General features: G+C 37.0%; 1 protein-coding gene across 4 annotated transcripts in view; it reads right to left on the bottom strand.

Annotated features, from left to right (window-relative positions):
* LOC134541023 (adenylate cyclase type 2-like) overlaps positions 1–15,938 on the bottom strand; it is a 469,698-nt gene that overhangs the window by 99,338 nt on the left and 354,422 nt on the right. For all 4 annotated transcript variants that reach the window (XM_063384159.1, XM_063384162.1, XM_063384160.1 and 1 more), the window contains 3 exons: positions 10,772–10,935; positions 7,787–7,957; positions 1,674–1,929 (listed from right to left, as the gene is read on the bottom strand). In XM_063384159.1, the coding sequence (XP_063240229.1) occupies positions 1,674–1,929; positions 7,787–7,957; positions 10,772–10,935 (591 nt within the window). The remainder of the gene's footprint in view (positions 1–1,673; positions 1,930–7,786; positions 7,958–10,771; positions 10,936–15,938) is intronic.

Raw genomic sequence — 15,938 nt, 5'->3', positions numbered from 1 at the left:
AACTTCGACAGATGAAATTCTTACCGAAATCGAAAATGAAAGTAGCAAAATTTCGATTTCGGTATCGGTATACCGAACATTCGCACAACCCTAGAATTCTGTTTATTCATAAAGATAATATTAATGAACACATAAAACATATATGTGTTTTATGATACTTATTTCTAACCAAACAGTGTCATTATGAATGATTATTTTCTCGGAACAAAAAATGTATAGCGTAACGTAAAATTCAGTTACTAATAAAATAACAGTTGTAAGATCAAAAAAGAGTAAAAAAAATTTGCTGAATAAATCATTTAATTTAGTATATTAGATATTATGTTTTCATGATTTGAGTTAAGTTTTGATTAAATATTCTGATTAATTTCATGACAGTAGTTGCATTTCAGTGCTTTATGGTACCGTGTTTTCTCGTATAATCGTCACACATTTTATTCTAATATCTAGTTAGAATAGTAGGGGTGCGACGAATATGCGTAAAAAAAATTTTTTGTTAGGTAAAGTTATTCATAAAAACAAAACCCGTTCATGGAAAGTACGTTTGTTTAAAAAAAGGTGGAGTATACAAGAGCACGCCAAACAATCTATATTAATGATTCCTTAAACAAAAACCTTTCTTCATATTTAAATAGAAAAACGCGAACGCAAGCCACTTGAATCTGACATGAACTAACGTGTCGTAGTACACACTTGCCATGAAAGAATGCGGGCTATCAAATGTAGTTAACTCGGCACCTGACAGAGAGCGCGCGCGTTGTATCCAATCGGCGAGATATCGATATTCGACTATGTGCGCGCGCTCTATACAGGAAGCAACATAACCAAACATGAATGATGCGCTGGCTAAGTTTTTATAAGCGGTACGCCGCGGTAACGCAGACAATCATATAAAGGAAATAATGTTTAAAAACGTCTTTATAAGAAAATTTACACGTCAAACAACTTCGTATTTCCGTTAATTAAATAAATAAGTGGTAATGACCGAAATTAAATTTTAGATTATACCTACACCGCGGCGACGCAGACGATCAGATAAAGGAAATAACGTTTAAAAAGTCTTTAAAAGAAAATTTACACGTCAAACAACTTCGTATTTTTCCATTAATTTATTAAGTAAGTGGTAATGACTGAATAAATATTAGATTTCTACTATAAAATACATCGTTTTATACGGAAATAATACATACACAAAGCACTCTGCATCTACTAGCAGGACCAAAAACATTATGCGACGTTTACACGAGAAGTTTTTTTATCCCAATTTTGACCGCCTAAAATATGGTTCCAACGATTACGCGTGTGCGACCATTATGCGATAAAACACGGTATATTAACTTACATTTTAAATCTCACTGGTAATTTTATGTAATAATGTTCAACCATTTCAGTCACACTTGTCAACTCATAACATAAGATATACCTAATTTAATTTTTTTAACTGTATGTAAACTATTTTTTGGATTTTTTTTTGTAATAATAATCTTACGCTACAATTATAATGTTGATGTATAATTATTCATTTCATAGCCATAAAGCATGAAGTCCACACATTCAAGGTTTGATAAACTCCGTGCATCATTGAGATACAAGTTGTCCACTTGGGTGGACGAATGGACGATCATCTGTAGTCCCTCCAAAGACACGTCGGTGCCGGAGAGCGCCGGCCGTACCAGCTCGAGCACGGTGCAGGACGTGAGCAGCGCGCACAGCAGCAGGTAGAGCAGGAAGCGCAGATCGCAGCGCCACATGACGCGCAGCGAGGCGGCGTACAGCAGGCGCGGCAGGGCGCGGCGGGGCTCCTCTATGGCGTCCGTGTCCTGGTGGGGGTCCTTGAGCTTGTTCCAGGCGTAGTGCGACCAGGTGAAGGGCACGAGCGCCAGCAGGCAGCCCGCCACCAGCCCGAAGCCCGCCCACGTCATCCAGTGCCTGTAGGCAGCAACTGGTCCTGCTTCATAGGTCAGCATGTCCGCACGTCACAAACCCCTTTCATGGTTCCCTTCTGCCCCTCCAACACTCGTTTATAGACGCAACTAAAATATACAGAATGGTTGGAGACTGTTCACATACATCACATGGAAATTATCGCTTGAAAAGAGATTAAATTTTTAAACATGAAACTCATAACGTTTTTGTGAGTAGTAGATCTATTTTGTAACATCTTTGATTCTGCTTATCCTATATAAAAGTTGTACGAAATTTGTTACCAAAAAGGTCCTCAAAAGTCATGAAATTGGTTTACCAGGTATTTGTAGGTGCTCTGTAAATAAAGGTAGTGGGTAGCATTCTGCAAATAGTCTGAGCCTTTGACTGATGACAATTGAGAGAGATGTTCTATGTTATTTTGGAAGCTTTAAGCCACTGGCTCTCCAGGATAACAACCGGCTATAAACCACGTGGGTGCTCGTGAACTTGGGTCGTGCCAGCGTTCTGGAACTAAAACCTCTTTTATCGCATAAACGTCGCACACGCATAATCATCGCACCAAAATTTTAGTGCGTCTAAATTTGGATAAAAAAAACTCTCGCATATATGTCGCATGATATTTTGGTCCCGCTGTTAGATTTCTAGCGCTTTGTGCAGATATCTTTTCCGTATAAAACTATGTATTTTAAAGTAGAAATCCAATATTTATTTGGACATTACCACATACTTATTTAATTAACGGAAATACAAAGTTGTCTGATGTGTAAATTTTCTTTTAAAGACGTTTTTAAACATTATAAGTAGGCATGGTCGGGCAGAGAAATTTGACTTCGGGCGGGCTCGGGCGGGTAATTGTCCAAAATTTTCGGGCTCGGGCAATCTCGGTCGGGCATCAAAATCAGTTAATGAAATAAATTTTGAACATAAAATAGTCGTACTTAAGTTTGCATTGACAAACCTGAACTGTTTTTATTTATTTACTATACCGCACTGATATGAAAGTTAAACATTAAACTAAAAAATAGAGTGCATATTAATCTTGGAAATAAAGTGCTTATTAACTAAATTGTGTTTGGGTAGCTGCTTGAAGGTTCATTGACCTTGTTGATTGTTTGACCTACACTTCCACTGGTATCCATTTTGGTAAAATAATGACATGAATTAAATAGAAACAATTCACAACCACTTTCTGCAAATGCCACGCAACTACAATGTGTGTAATTAAAGTCAGCTTATAATCCTTCTCGCACACAGCCAGCAGCTCCACCGACCTTGAACACTACTTTGTGACTATTGAGCAGTGAGCATCCGCCATGCGTACGCGCACGCGTTTGTGTGTGTGTGTGTGTGTGTGAGAGAGAGAGAGGCGGGCGACCAGCTGCATCGTTAGTCAGCCAGCGAGAGTAACGGTAAATGACCTTGACCACTTCCGCTTGCTGCAGGGCTCGCTCTCTTATATCTGTCTCCCCCTCCCACAAACACACTTGCTGACCGGGCACCTTCTTTATCTTATCTCTCACGCACACTCACTTCACCGGCTGGTGCCGGGACGGCGGCGGCGTGGCATGTTCCTGCAGCTGCCGCGCGTTCCAAAAAAAAGAAGCTTTGTTTACTTGCGCCATGCGGTATTGCCGTTTTCCAAGGTGCCCGATATTTTCGGGCACTGAAATACCCGCCCGGAATTTCGGGTATATTTGATACCCGAAACACTGCCCGAAATTTCGGGTACCCGACCATCCCTAATTATAAGTTATAACCTTTATCTGTTAGATTGCGTCGCCACGGTGTACCACTTACAAAAATGTAGCCAGCGGTAGTTGACATCATTCATGTTTGGTTTTGTTGCTTCCCGTATAGAGCGCGCACACGTAGTGAAATATTTATATCTCGCCGAGTGCATGCAACGTGCGCTCTCTGTCGAGTGCCGAGTTAACTACATTTGATAGCCCGCACTCTTTCGTGTTAAGTGTATACTATGATGATATGCGTTAGTTCAGGCTCGCATGTGCATTCACATTTTCTTTTTCTATTTAAAGAAAGGTTTTTGTTGCATGACTTATTAATTTAAATTGTTTAGTATGCTCTTGTATACTCCATTTTTAAATAAATGTACTTTCCATGAATGGGTTTTGTTTTTATGAATAACTTTACCTAACAAAATTGTTTTTTCCCGCATAAACATTGCAGCCCTTATTTTCTAACTTGATTTTAGTATAAAATGTGTGACGATTATGCGATAAAAAACGGTATCCTTGAAACGTAAGAGCCACCGAGAACTTTAGGAGAGAAGTGAAAGTAGAGTAGAAAGAGAAAGCCTAGAAAATAAAATTTTTTCATTAATTAATTATATTGTCCATGATAAGAGGTATGCCCTCTTGGGAATTTAATTGCATTTTAGAGTGTTTGAATGCGCCTTTTTCAAAGACAAACCACAAGATGTATTCACTAACTATTTTCAAACAAAAAAAAATTAAATTCTATTTATATGAATTTTGAAACATATCATGTATTTACTCAAATCTAAGATGCCATAGATTCCCAAACTTTTTCAGTAATTGACTTGTCTGAGAAAACAAATATCTAAGAGAGTAAAATTCCAATTTAATTTTCACAATAAAGATACAGCTTAGAAATGAGAGAATTCCAAAAACCGAGAGTTCAATTGATTGTATGACAGACTCCATTCTCAAGACACACATTGAGTAAATTCTGAATCAATCATAATCTGCTGTCCAAAGTTTGACAATCTACAGTAAAATATTCTTTATTTTACTCATGCTTGTAAGGCACGCACAAATTTTAAAATTTTATAACTATCGTCAAAGCAATTTTGAGGAATGGGAATAATGTGCAGAGGGTTGGATACACAAGATGTTACCTACCTAAAATTAACATTGTAAGGAATTAACTAATTACTAGGGACAAGATACAAGATTATATGATGAATTGCAATAAAACCAAAATAACACAAAAAAGCAAGTTATATTATGGAATAATGCAGTATTTAACCAAAACCTAATTCAAATTTTAAAAAAATAATAATAATCCTTTAATTTTTGAAATCAAGAAATGTCATTTCCGGACAAAACATTGTACCAAAGTGCATGAATCAGAAAAAAAATTTTAATTTGTTTTACTGTGTATCTCTTATTAAATCACTTTTAAACTGAAAACATTTATTTTCATTGTTTTTTTCAGACCAATTTATTACAGTTTATTTTATCATTTTAATGCAGGATGTAAAGGTTTTTTTGGTGGAGTAAATATTATAAACAGTTTTTATAAAAATAATTACAATAGAACTGAAATCTTGTTTTGAAAATGAAATTGAACTCAAAATAAAATCATAAAATATTGTCACTAGACATTTAAAAGGATCAACAAAATTGATGGCTGATTGTAGGGTAATTCATTATTTCCTCCCACTCCTGGGTTTTAGCTTGAAGGAAGTATTCCACATTTTATCTTGTCCGATTAAGCTGGGCTGGCGCTATTGTGGCTGAAGATTTTTCACTTCAAAACCCGATTTATCAAATACACTCACTCGTAGAAGTAAGGCCCTAATTCTTTCCAGGAAAACAAAGCGATAATCAAATACTTTTTTCTACAAGAGTATATGTTAATAAACATAATTTTTTTTCCAAACAGGTAAATGTGCATGCTGACAAACATTTTAATCAAGACATTAATACCATCAAAATAAAAACTCAGTACAAATATATGTTTAAATACTGTCTTCACAATTTAAAAATATTTCAATGTAGCCAATCTAATCAAACTGATTATTATGATATCACACTATTTGTAATATATAAAAGCTCATCTAACCACTCAAGAGTCGTAAACTACTTGTAAACAACTTGAATTTTGGAACTGTGTCAGAGCAGCTTATATCATTTTCCAGAAAAGAGGCTTTTCTTCAGAATTACCAATGATTAATTGCAATAGGGTGAGTTATACAGAGAAAAAACATGTTATAGGTGCAGTTGAAGTTTTTTGCTAGTGTTTTCTTCAAAGAAAAGAGGTTTTATCATGTACTTATTAAATTTTTGTTATGCATAAGTTTTAATATGAAAATGGGAGATTTGAACAGCACATATCAGCTTCTTTTTATGCAGAAAAACTGTCAACATCATATTGTGCCCCAGGATAGTTCGTATCTGAAAGGTCAAGGAAATTTGTCAATTCAGGAATTCCAAACTTGTAGCATCCATGCTCATCTTGACCTTGTCTGCAAGGTAATGCCACTGCACAATGAGACATCACAGACTATTTAAATCAGTACCTAACAGTCATGTGTATTTTAAAGTGAAAATATTTTTATAAAGGCTTTCATATACTAAGATCTCGGCAAAAATTTTAATATATCCCGTGACATTAAGGTTGTATCGCCAAGTGTTGTATATATTCTGAAAATAGACCACTGTACATTGCCTGTTAGTACACTTATGCCATCGTGTGCCTACATCATTAAACAGGGGATGAAAAAGAGCCGCAAAATTCACTCTGCGCAACCAAATAATTAGTTGAAACTCCGTAACGGGAAGGGTTACCTGAGATATTTGTGCATCTTCATGTGGATATTAGGGTGCTCTAAAAGGTTAGCTAAGCATAAAATCAATAACTTGTCGAGTGAAAAGTTGTGCATGGTGACAGCTTACAAAACATTCTAAAATGGATAGTTTTAGGTAATGCCACGCTCGAGTGCTCAGGCCGGTTTGTACATGTATCAAAAGAGCACTAGGACTTATCAACAGAATGAATGAGGTGCCTTCGTAAGCGCCGTAAACTAGAAGCGTTGGGTGCTGTTATAGATTCTTATATAACTCTACAGCCAAGAAAGCTCATTCCAAACGAGTGTCTGGATCAATAATGTATGCTCTGGCAGCTGCTAATATATAATCATTTTAGGCACCAGTTTATCAAGAATGAATTTGGGTATGTGTGCAGCATATGTGATAGATTATGGTTTAAGGTAGATCTAAAGCTGATAAAAGCAACAGTGGCAATCTTTGTAGCCATACACTTTCAGGGCGAAAATGTGGTTAACTTTGAGCTCTGCAACAACTGTCACACATGATGCAAAACACTTGAAAATTGTAAAATATAATTTTAAGATTAACCGGAAAAAATATAAATGAATACATTCATTAAAAGGTGAATTTTATTTCTTTCCTTTTAAATTATACCCGATGGTCCAAGAAAGATGTTTTTACGAAGAAAAAATTACGTAGTGTAGCATTACTACCCACACCAATTTTTTTCTTCCCAAAGTTAAACTTGTTTTGAACATAACTGTACTGTATGTTATTTTTCTTTGGTATTCCCATTAAAACTATATTGACATTCACTAATCCGGTACGGATGTTGCCCGAATGTATTGGATTCAAGTGCCTTAACTGTAGTTGCAATGGCTTACATTGACTGTCACAATAAATCTGCTACCATGCAACACTGTTGCAGCTAACTTACTGCGTTTAAGTATGACTAAACAGGTAGGTATTGCAAGAAATATATATATATGTGTGTGTGTGTGTATGTATGTATAAGGTTTTTGGATTTAAGAGGTGATTTGCAGAAAATATGTTTGAAATATTGTTGAAATTAAAATGTCATTTAAGTGGCTTTTTAACTTTGTGTTTTTAAGTGTTATATGGATTGGATTTTGAGTTACAGTAAAACCCTGTTAAAAAGTTTCTCAAGGTACTTATAACTGAGAAAACTTATTAGAAGGGTAAATTTTTATGTATTAAATCAACAGGTCAAGCGCTAGATTTTTTAAAATTATGAATACCATACGAGAAATTTCTTAAGAGGGTTTACTGTATTTCGGGGATCTCTGCGGTTCGTTCATGCACACCTAGAGCTGCCCAGAGCTTGGATGACCATCATGCCCACCACGCCGGCAAGGGAGCTGACGATGTAGAACTTGAAGAGAGGGTCCGGCTGTCGCAGGAAGGGCATTTCCCACTTCATGTTCTCAAAGTTCAAGAACAAGGGGTTGATGTTCGTCTGCCGGAACATCCACCTGCTGCAAGGGACAAACACAGGCTACACAGGCTGGTTCAAAGGAAATGCAACTGAAGAATGTAGATCAAAATACAGTAGAACCCCTGGCATTCACTTTTTAACCGAGGGCACAAAAATGGTGTATGATGCGGGGATGTGTATAAAAAGTAAAATGGCAATAATAAAAAAAATTTCCAATCTAGCATACCAGCACAATGTCAGATTAAACATAAATACATATGTGTAATTAATTGCATTATATTCATGAAAGATATGAATTCATCATTTTATATACATTTTATACATATAATAAAACCACCAGAAATGTAAAATACAGTACATAATTAAGTAAAACTGACATGAGAAACAGTGGCCTACAAAATGTTATGAAGTCCTTTATTGTGCAAAGTGCACAGTCTTCCTGATACTATCCATATCTATGGTGCGCTAAAGTTGTTTTCTTACTTTTGCAAAGGTAAACAATATACATTTTTCAAAATAAAAGCATTAAAATGTAGTTTGTAAGGAGGAATATAAAAAAACATTTGTAAATTTTGGGACTTTTCAGAGACGTATAAAACATGAAATTAATGAATTTATTAGTGTATGTTCCGGGAAAGTAAACCGTTGTAAATACAGTACTTTCGGCGAGACCAAAATAAATCGGCGTATGACACGGGAAAATGTATGAAACGGAAACGTATCTTTGAGGTTCTACTGTAATAGTGATGGGTCGAATCCCAATCTTCTCAAAAGAGTACTTTGAATACATCCCTCGATCTGAATTTAGGTCTCAGGGGTTCTAAAATAAAATTATATAAAGAAATTAAAAAAACATAAAAATAAAATTATGACCTGGAATGGGACATACACCTTTAGTCCCCATCCCATTTTTCAGGAGGCTTAGTGGAAGAGGACTTCAAAACTAATTTATATTTCAAGATGATATTTCAATGAGTGATCACACCATTAACAGTCAGGGGCACTGATATGTGTATCACAGGTACTGGCTTAAGTGTTAAAGTGTGACACTCATAAACTTGAAATTGAAATAAGGTTAATTATCTGTACAATTAAAATGATGTAATTAAAACCAAATGTCACATGTATTTTGTTGGATGTAAATTAACTAAAGTTTTTTTTTGTTAGAAAGAATGGTGTATAAAATTTGCACCAAATTGTTTCACAGTTATTTATTTGTCAGCTTGGAAGGGAAAACCTGGTAATGTCAGAGAATTAAAATAATTTAGAAATAGTAGTATCCTTGACACTGAGCTGTAAACTTAAGGGGTCAGCCTAGTCAGGGATGTATCTGTGTTAGTGTGACGGAATGATAAGCACTATTCTTGCTGGTGCTTCTAGCGCGGTGTCGCATCTAAAATGCAAGGATCTGAACTGGTACGTAATGTTCTCATTGTGTATGGGCCAATTATGAAATTTGAGCAGTAAACGTACCATTATATGGTGGAAAAATGATGATAAAGGTGTAATGGAAGTCCCTTAAGTGCTTTCAAGAACCTGTACCGGTAGTTTTGTGTAGAACTGTGCCGATCCGAATCGGCAGAAGTTGATTTTGCCTATATTTAGTTGAATTGGCATTTCTGCAGATTCACGATCCACTTGTTAATTTTCGGCCGATAATATTGAAAAATGAAAAAGTCTATCATAACCTAAAAATCCACCAGTATCCTTTTCACTTTTCGTACTACTACATACTTTGAACAACATTTCTTAGCTACGTGTACCAGCCGTACATATGAAACGTAAATATTCAATGTTTTAATAACATTCTTGAATCTAATACATTGTAAATAATTACATCACCAACATGGTAAAGTTAGATAAGAACCCAAACTTAATTTATTTAGAGCATGGCTACCACTACAAACAACAAAAAATACCAACTGCTTGAATTGCAAAGAAATGTTTGTATATTGTGGCAGGAACATTTTTTAATTAACTTATGTAAAGTATTTATAATTGAATGAAAAAATTAATAACCAAATAATATAGGGCTTCACATAACGTAAATTACTTTTACTGTTTACAATGCCAAAGAACGCATGAAATGCATTTCCGTAAATTTTTTTGGTTCCGTAAATGTTTGCCGCCGCATGCGTAAAGATGGTATTGGAATTCCCGTTCTTGAATTGTAAACATGTTCAAAGTCTTGCTATTTTGCACATTTTGATTCATTTTTTTAAACTTCGCATTTTGTGAATCAATATATTTCATAGTTACCTATTATTAAATAATCTTATTTATATAATGATGTATTAAATAATTCAATTTTCCAGGCTCCATTCATTTATTAATAATTCAATAAGTAACCAACAGGTTATCAACAAACAAATGAAAACAACCTAAGAATACAAGTTAAAAAAAGAGAGAGGTTATGTTACGTTTATAAACTAAAGTACATGTGCATTTGCGTTGCATGCTTTTCTCACAATGAGTTATTTTGGGTAGTTTAGTAAAAACATAAAAAATATTTTAACTAATATTTTCCCTGTATCGGTTCGGAATCTTGAATCGGCGACAGTTACGTCGGCGTATCAGCACATTGGCAAAATTTTGTGAATCAGTACAGCTCTAGTTTCATCCCTAAAAATTACTCTGATATCACCACTTTTAGCAATTTTAACTCTTCATAAATTCCATTTAAAAACTTTGGAAACAAAACTATTTATCGGTCCTCAGCAAATTCTTAAATGCTTTTCGTAAACAGACCCCACTCTGCTATCTTGAGTACTTCTGAAATCACATTTTTTTTAAGCTCTGCACACCGTATGTGTGCCCGGGTAGGCGGTGCCCTTAACCGCTACTTTTAACTCACTGGTACACCCCAACAGGCATGTTCCTGATGGCCTCCGCCATCTGTTCGTCCGCGACCTTGAGCGTCTGCTGGTACCGGTACAAGTTGTTGTCCATGAAAGCCATCCGGCGCCTGGAGCTCACGGGGCTGGCCACCTCGGCGCTGGACCCCCGGAGGCTGTGGATCTGCGGGGCAGCGAGAACCACCGTCGTCAGCGGGGACACTCGACGACCCCTGGGGTGGACTCCTCGGTCCTCCAAGTACCCATGTGGGTTCGATGCCAACGCCCCCGCACGACTTCAAACATACGAACGTTGAGCCCGCACCCCAAGTGATTCTGGAGCAGTATCCTGAACTATTCTGCTTCTATTATTTTGGTTTTGCAAATTATTTCTTACTGAATTCATAATGTAACCATATATTATTGTTGATAAAATGTCTTTGCTACTAAACAAGTCATTATTTAACATTTTTAATGAACTTAAAGGAAAAAATTTTTGATGCAAGTCCTAGCATGCACTGAAATCATGTTCCACAGTATACATGTATACAGTTTTGAATTAACCGTTTGTACTTATGTAGCTTTCATCTTCAAATTCTTTACTTTTAGAAGGTAATAGCTTATCACCCGCGGATTCGCTCGTGGCAAGTTCAGAATATTGCTGATATTGCACCTGTCAGACATTTTTGTAAATAATGCTAATACTTTTAACTGAAAAGAATCACATTGAATAACAGATATATTTAAGATTTTATCCATAACAAAACTATATAAGGTTGAAATTTGTAATGTTGTAGAGTACCTTGAGAATCGACATACAGTGTCTCGCCAAAGGCAAGGGTCTACATGGATGGAATGGGGTTGACATTCATAGGAGCCGGCTGCCCTATCGGAGGAATAATGCATGAGGGGAGTATGAATTGGTGCGGCAAACGGGAGTACCCTGAGAAAATCCACAGGCCATGTCATCATCCGCCACATTTGCCACTTGCAAAAATCTGGGTTCGAATCTGCCGGGAATTGAACCCCGGTCGCCATGATTGGGGTAGGTGGAGGGAGAAGGGGGGGGGGGGGGGGGGTGTTTGGTGAATGTCCTAACCACTCGACCAATGTGCCTCTTACTGTTGTAAAAAGTAACATTGATTAATTTTGAGTACAGTTTAAGTTCCCTCCCACCTTCTCTCTTTAGGTTATAGTCATAAAAGTATTATTTTGTCATACGGATTACATAAACTCACAAAGTTTCAAATCGATACGACAATTATAAGTACCGGGTAGGTTAAAATTCACTTTCAAGATTTGATTACATTGTTACTTACATGAGAAGCTAATAATAGAGTGTTAAAAAATATCACCTCATTCATAATTTTTTGTACAACATTTTAAATATTTTTGACGCCATGTTTGTTTCAACACAACCTTAATTTTCATTTCCTTGAAGCTGCTCTCGTGTTTTAGAGAGATAAAATATGTACAAGTTTTTAGGTCCAATCATAAGTTTTTAAACACAAAAGGCTTCTTAAAAATAGGTACAGTAGTTTTTACGTGGTGATCGAACAACAAAACGTGATGAACGCACCAAGCGATAACGCGTTTCAAATTCCAGGCAACACAATTTATTGAGGAAGTAAAAAACTAAAATTATTATTAGCGCTGTTAGTTCACTAGCTGCCGCGAGCTTCACTGCGGATGGATCTCGCCAAGAGAAGGATAGGAATTATCTACGCAAGAAATGAAGTTTTTATTTAATATCTCGGGCTCTCGTCATCGTAGCGAGATAAAATTAAATAAAAAAAATAAGCTTTTAATTTAAACACAAAACATTTCATGAAAATCTGTCCAGTAATTTTTGCGTGATACTCAAACAAACAAACAGATACAGTTTTATAATAGTATACATATCATTCATTCAATCACTAAAAATTATGTTTTCCAAAAATCATAAGAACCTGAGGTTTACAGGTTTTTGGGAAAACATAATTTTCAGACAAAGGCTACATACAAACAGTTAATCCAAAAATGTGTATCACATTGCTGCATGCTTTCAGTACATGTAGGACTGACATCAAAATTTGCTTTGAAGTTCATCAACACTATTAAATAAGGACTTGTTGTATAGTATAAAAAGCCTTTAATATATACAATAAAACATTTGTGGTGATATTGGTTTTAACCTCTTAGCAACCTCTTAGCAACCTCTTTGCATGAACATTGTTTAACCTTCAATATTACCTCTTATTCAAATCTATGTATTAATTCATGTAACAATCTAAGTCATGTTTTGTGCTTAATAAAGCCTTAGTTTCTGAAGATAAGGTTTATTATGTCAATTTATTAAGCACATTCTATCAAGAAACATTTAATACAAACAATGGACAAGTATTTCAAGCCCGAGAGATTTGAAGCAGATCACACAACTGGGAAAAGCTCCTCACAATGGAATCACTGGAAGAAAACATTCGAAGTCTTCACAGCTTCAATCAAGGCTTCTGAAGCTGATAAGCTGTTACTACTCTACAATCACGTGAGTCACAGTATATACAAACTTATTAGCGAATGTACTTCTTATGCGTCTGCAATCGAAAAGCTAGATTCACTCTTTATTAAACCTAAGAATGAAATATTTTCAAGGCATAAACTAATGAGCCGACACCAGCAACCTGATGAAAGTGTAAATCAATTCTTACAATCTTTGCGTCACCTTAGCTCTGACTGCGAGTTCAAAGATGTTAAAGCAGCAGCTTATAGGGATGAATACATTAGAGATGCATTTATAAAAGGTCTCTCATCGAACAGTATCCGACAACGTTTGTTAGAAAACGCAACTCTTAGCCTGGATGAAGCATTTGCAAAAGCACGATCATTAGAATCAGCTCATATAATTTCTGAATCCTATATTCCTAGCCAGACACCTTTAGCCTCAACTGAGCCGGTTCAGCAACCAAATTCTCCTGTAACCGCAGCCAGCAGTAGTCAGAAATGTTTCTTCTGTGGGTTCCCTCGTCATCCTCGTTCTTCCTGTCCAGCGCGAGAAGCTACATGCAAACTCTGTGGTAAGAAAGGCCATTATGCAAACGTCTGTAGGTCAATTAAGCCCAAAGATCGTACTGCCGCCTTACCTGACTCTCCTCAAGACACAGATGACTTCTCAACTATTGCTTGCCTTCCTGCTAAGTCTCTGGTTTTCCCTACTAACCAATCTAATCGTAATCGTAAGACCAAACCAACATCTTCCAAAACATCAGCTGCTTCTCCAACTAGCCTTTCCAAAACCATTGTCAAACTGAAAGTAAATGGTTTTCCAGCTGGAGGGGTAATAGACACGGGGAGTTCGGAGAGTTACATAAATGATGGTTTTGTCTCCAAACATAAATTAAAACAATATCCTATGTCATCTGAAGTAGCTATGGCATCGTCCTCTTTGGCCATGCCTATAAAAGCTTATTGTTCCGTAGATTTACAAATCTCGGACAATATATACAGAAAAACAAAGCTTAACGTTCTAAACAACTGTTGCGCAGATGTTATATTAGGGCACGATATCTTTAAGCAGCATTCCACTCTGTCGATAGTTTTTGGTGGTAATAAACCTGAACTGCAAATCAGTAGCTTAGCATGTGCCAAAGTCGGTCCGGCCACCCTCTTCGAACACTTAACACCAAATTGTAGACCTATCGCGATCAAGTCCAGACGACACTCAAACGAAGACGAAAAATACATTCAATCCCACATAGAAAAACTTCTCTCTGACGGTGTCATTGAAGAAAGCAACTCACCCTGGAGGGCGCAGGTACTAGTCGTGAGTGGAACACATCGAAAACGTATGGTCGTCGACTATTCTCAGACTATAAACCGATACACGATGTTAGACGCTTACCCAATCCATAGAGAAAATAGTTTCCGATGTAGCTAAATATAATATCCACAGCACAATAGATCTCAAGAGCGCATATTATCAAATACCAATAAGGGTTGAAGACAGGCCATACACCGCATTCGAGGCAGCAGGAAAACTCTGGCAATTCAAACGTATACCAATGGGCGTCACCAATGGAGTGTCTGCGTTCCAGAGGAAGATGGACGAGATCAAGACCAAAGAAAGACTACAAGGAGTTGACATCTACTTGGACGATGTGACGGTGAGCGGAAAAGACCAATCTGAACACGACTCCAATCTACGAAAATTTTTAGACGTCTGCAAGAAATATAATTTAACCATTAATCAAGAAAAATCCCATTTCAATTTGAAGTCTCTTAAGCTCCTCGGTTATCTCATCGAAAACAATATACTCAAACCAGATCCCGACAGACTTAAGCCACTGATTGATTTCCCTATCCCTAGAAACAAAGCATCCTTGCAACGAGCACTAGGGATGTTCGCTTATTATTCTAAATGGATTCCAAAATTTTCAGATAAAATACGTAGATTAGTGAACTGTAAAGTATTTCCTATGGCCCCTGAACTAATCCAAGACTTCAACAATTTACGGAACTGCATAGTTAAATCCTTCGTCGTTAACGTAGAGGAAGACATCCCATTCTGCGTCGAAACAGATGCCTCTGACGTCGCCATCGCCGCCACTCTGACTCAAAACAAGAGACCAGTAGCCTTCTTCTCGAGAACCCTCACTAAGAGCGAACAACACCATTCAGCTGTCGAGAAGGAAGCTTATGCGATCATTGAAGCCCTTCGGAAGTGGAGGCATTACTTGATAGGAAGAAAGTTTCAACTTATAACCGACCAGAAGTCTATTTCTTACATGTTTAACATTCGGCATCCTGGGAAAATCAAGAACGAAAAATTTACAAGATGGCGGTTAGAACTTGCTCCTTACAACTATGACATCATCTACAGACCGGGGAAGGAGAACGTGGCGGCTGACGCTCTCTCTAGGACTTGCGGCTCGCTCCATACCTTCGACAGACTTGTCCACTACCACAAGGCTTTGTGTCACCCAGGGATCACCCGGATGGCTCACTGGGTGAAGAATCAGAACCTTCCCTACTCCATCGACGAGATACGCCGAGTCACGTCTTCCTGCAGAACATGCTCCGAAATCAAACCTCGCTTTCACAACAAGCGGAGCACCCTCATCAAGGCCACCGCACCCTTCGAACGGCTCAGCGTTGATTTTAAGGGACCATTACCATCCAACACTCCTCGGAAATATCTGTTAACGGTAGTCG

This window comes from Bacillus rossius, chromosome 17 (assembly GCF_032445375.1).
Source record: "Bacillus rossius redtenbacheri isolate Brsri chromosome 17, Brsri_v3, whole genome shotgun sequence".
In the NCBI taxonomy this organism is placed as follows: Eukaryota; Metazoa; Arthropoda; class Insecta; order Phasmatodea; family Bacillidae; genus Bacillus; species Bacillus rossius.
Note: the sequence above shows the minus strand (reverse complement) of the source record. Positions and strands in the feature narration are given on the sequence as shown.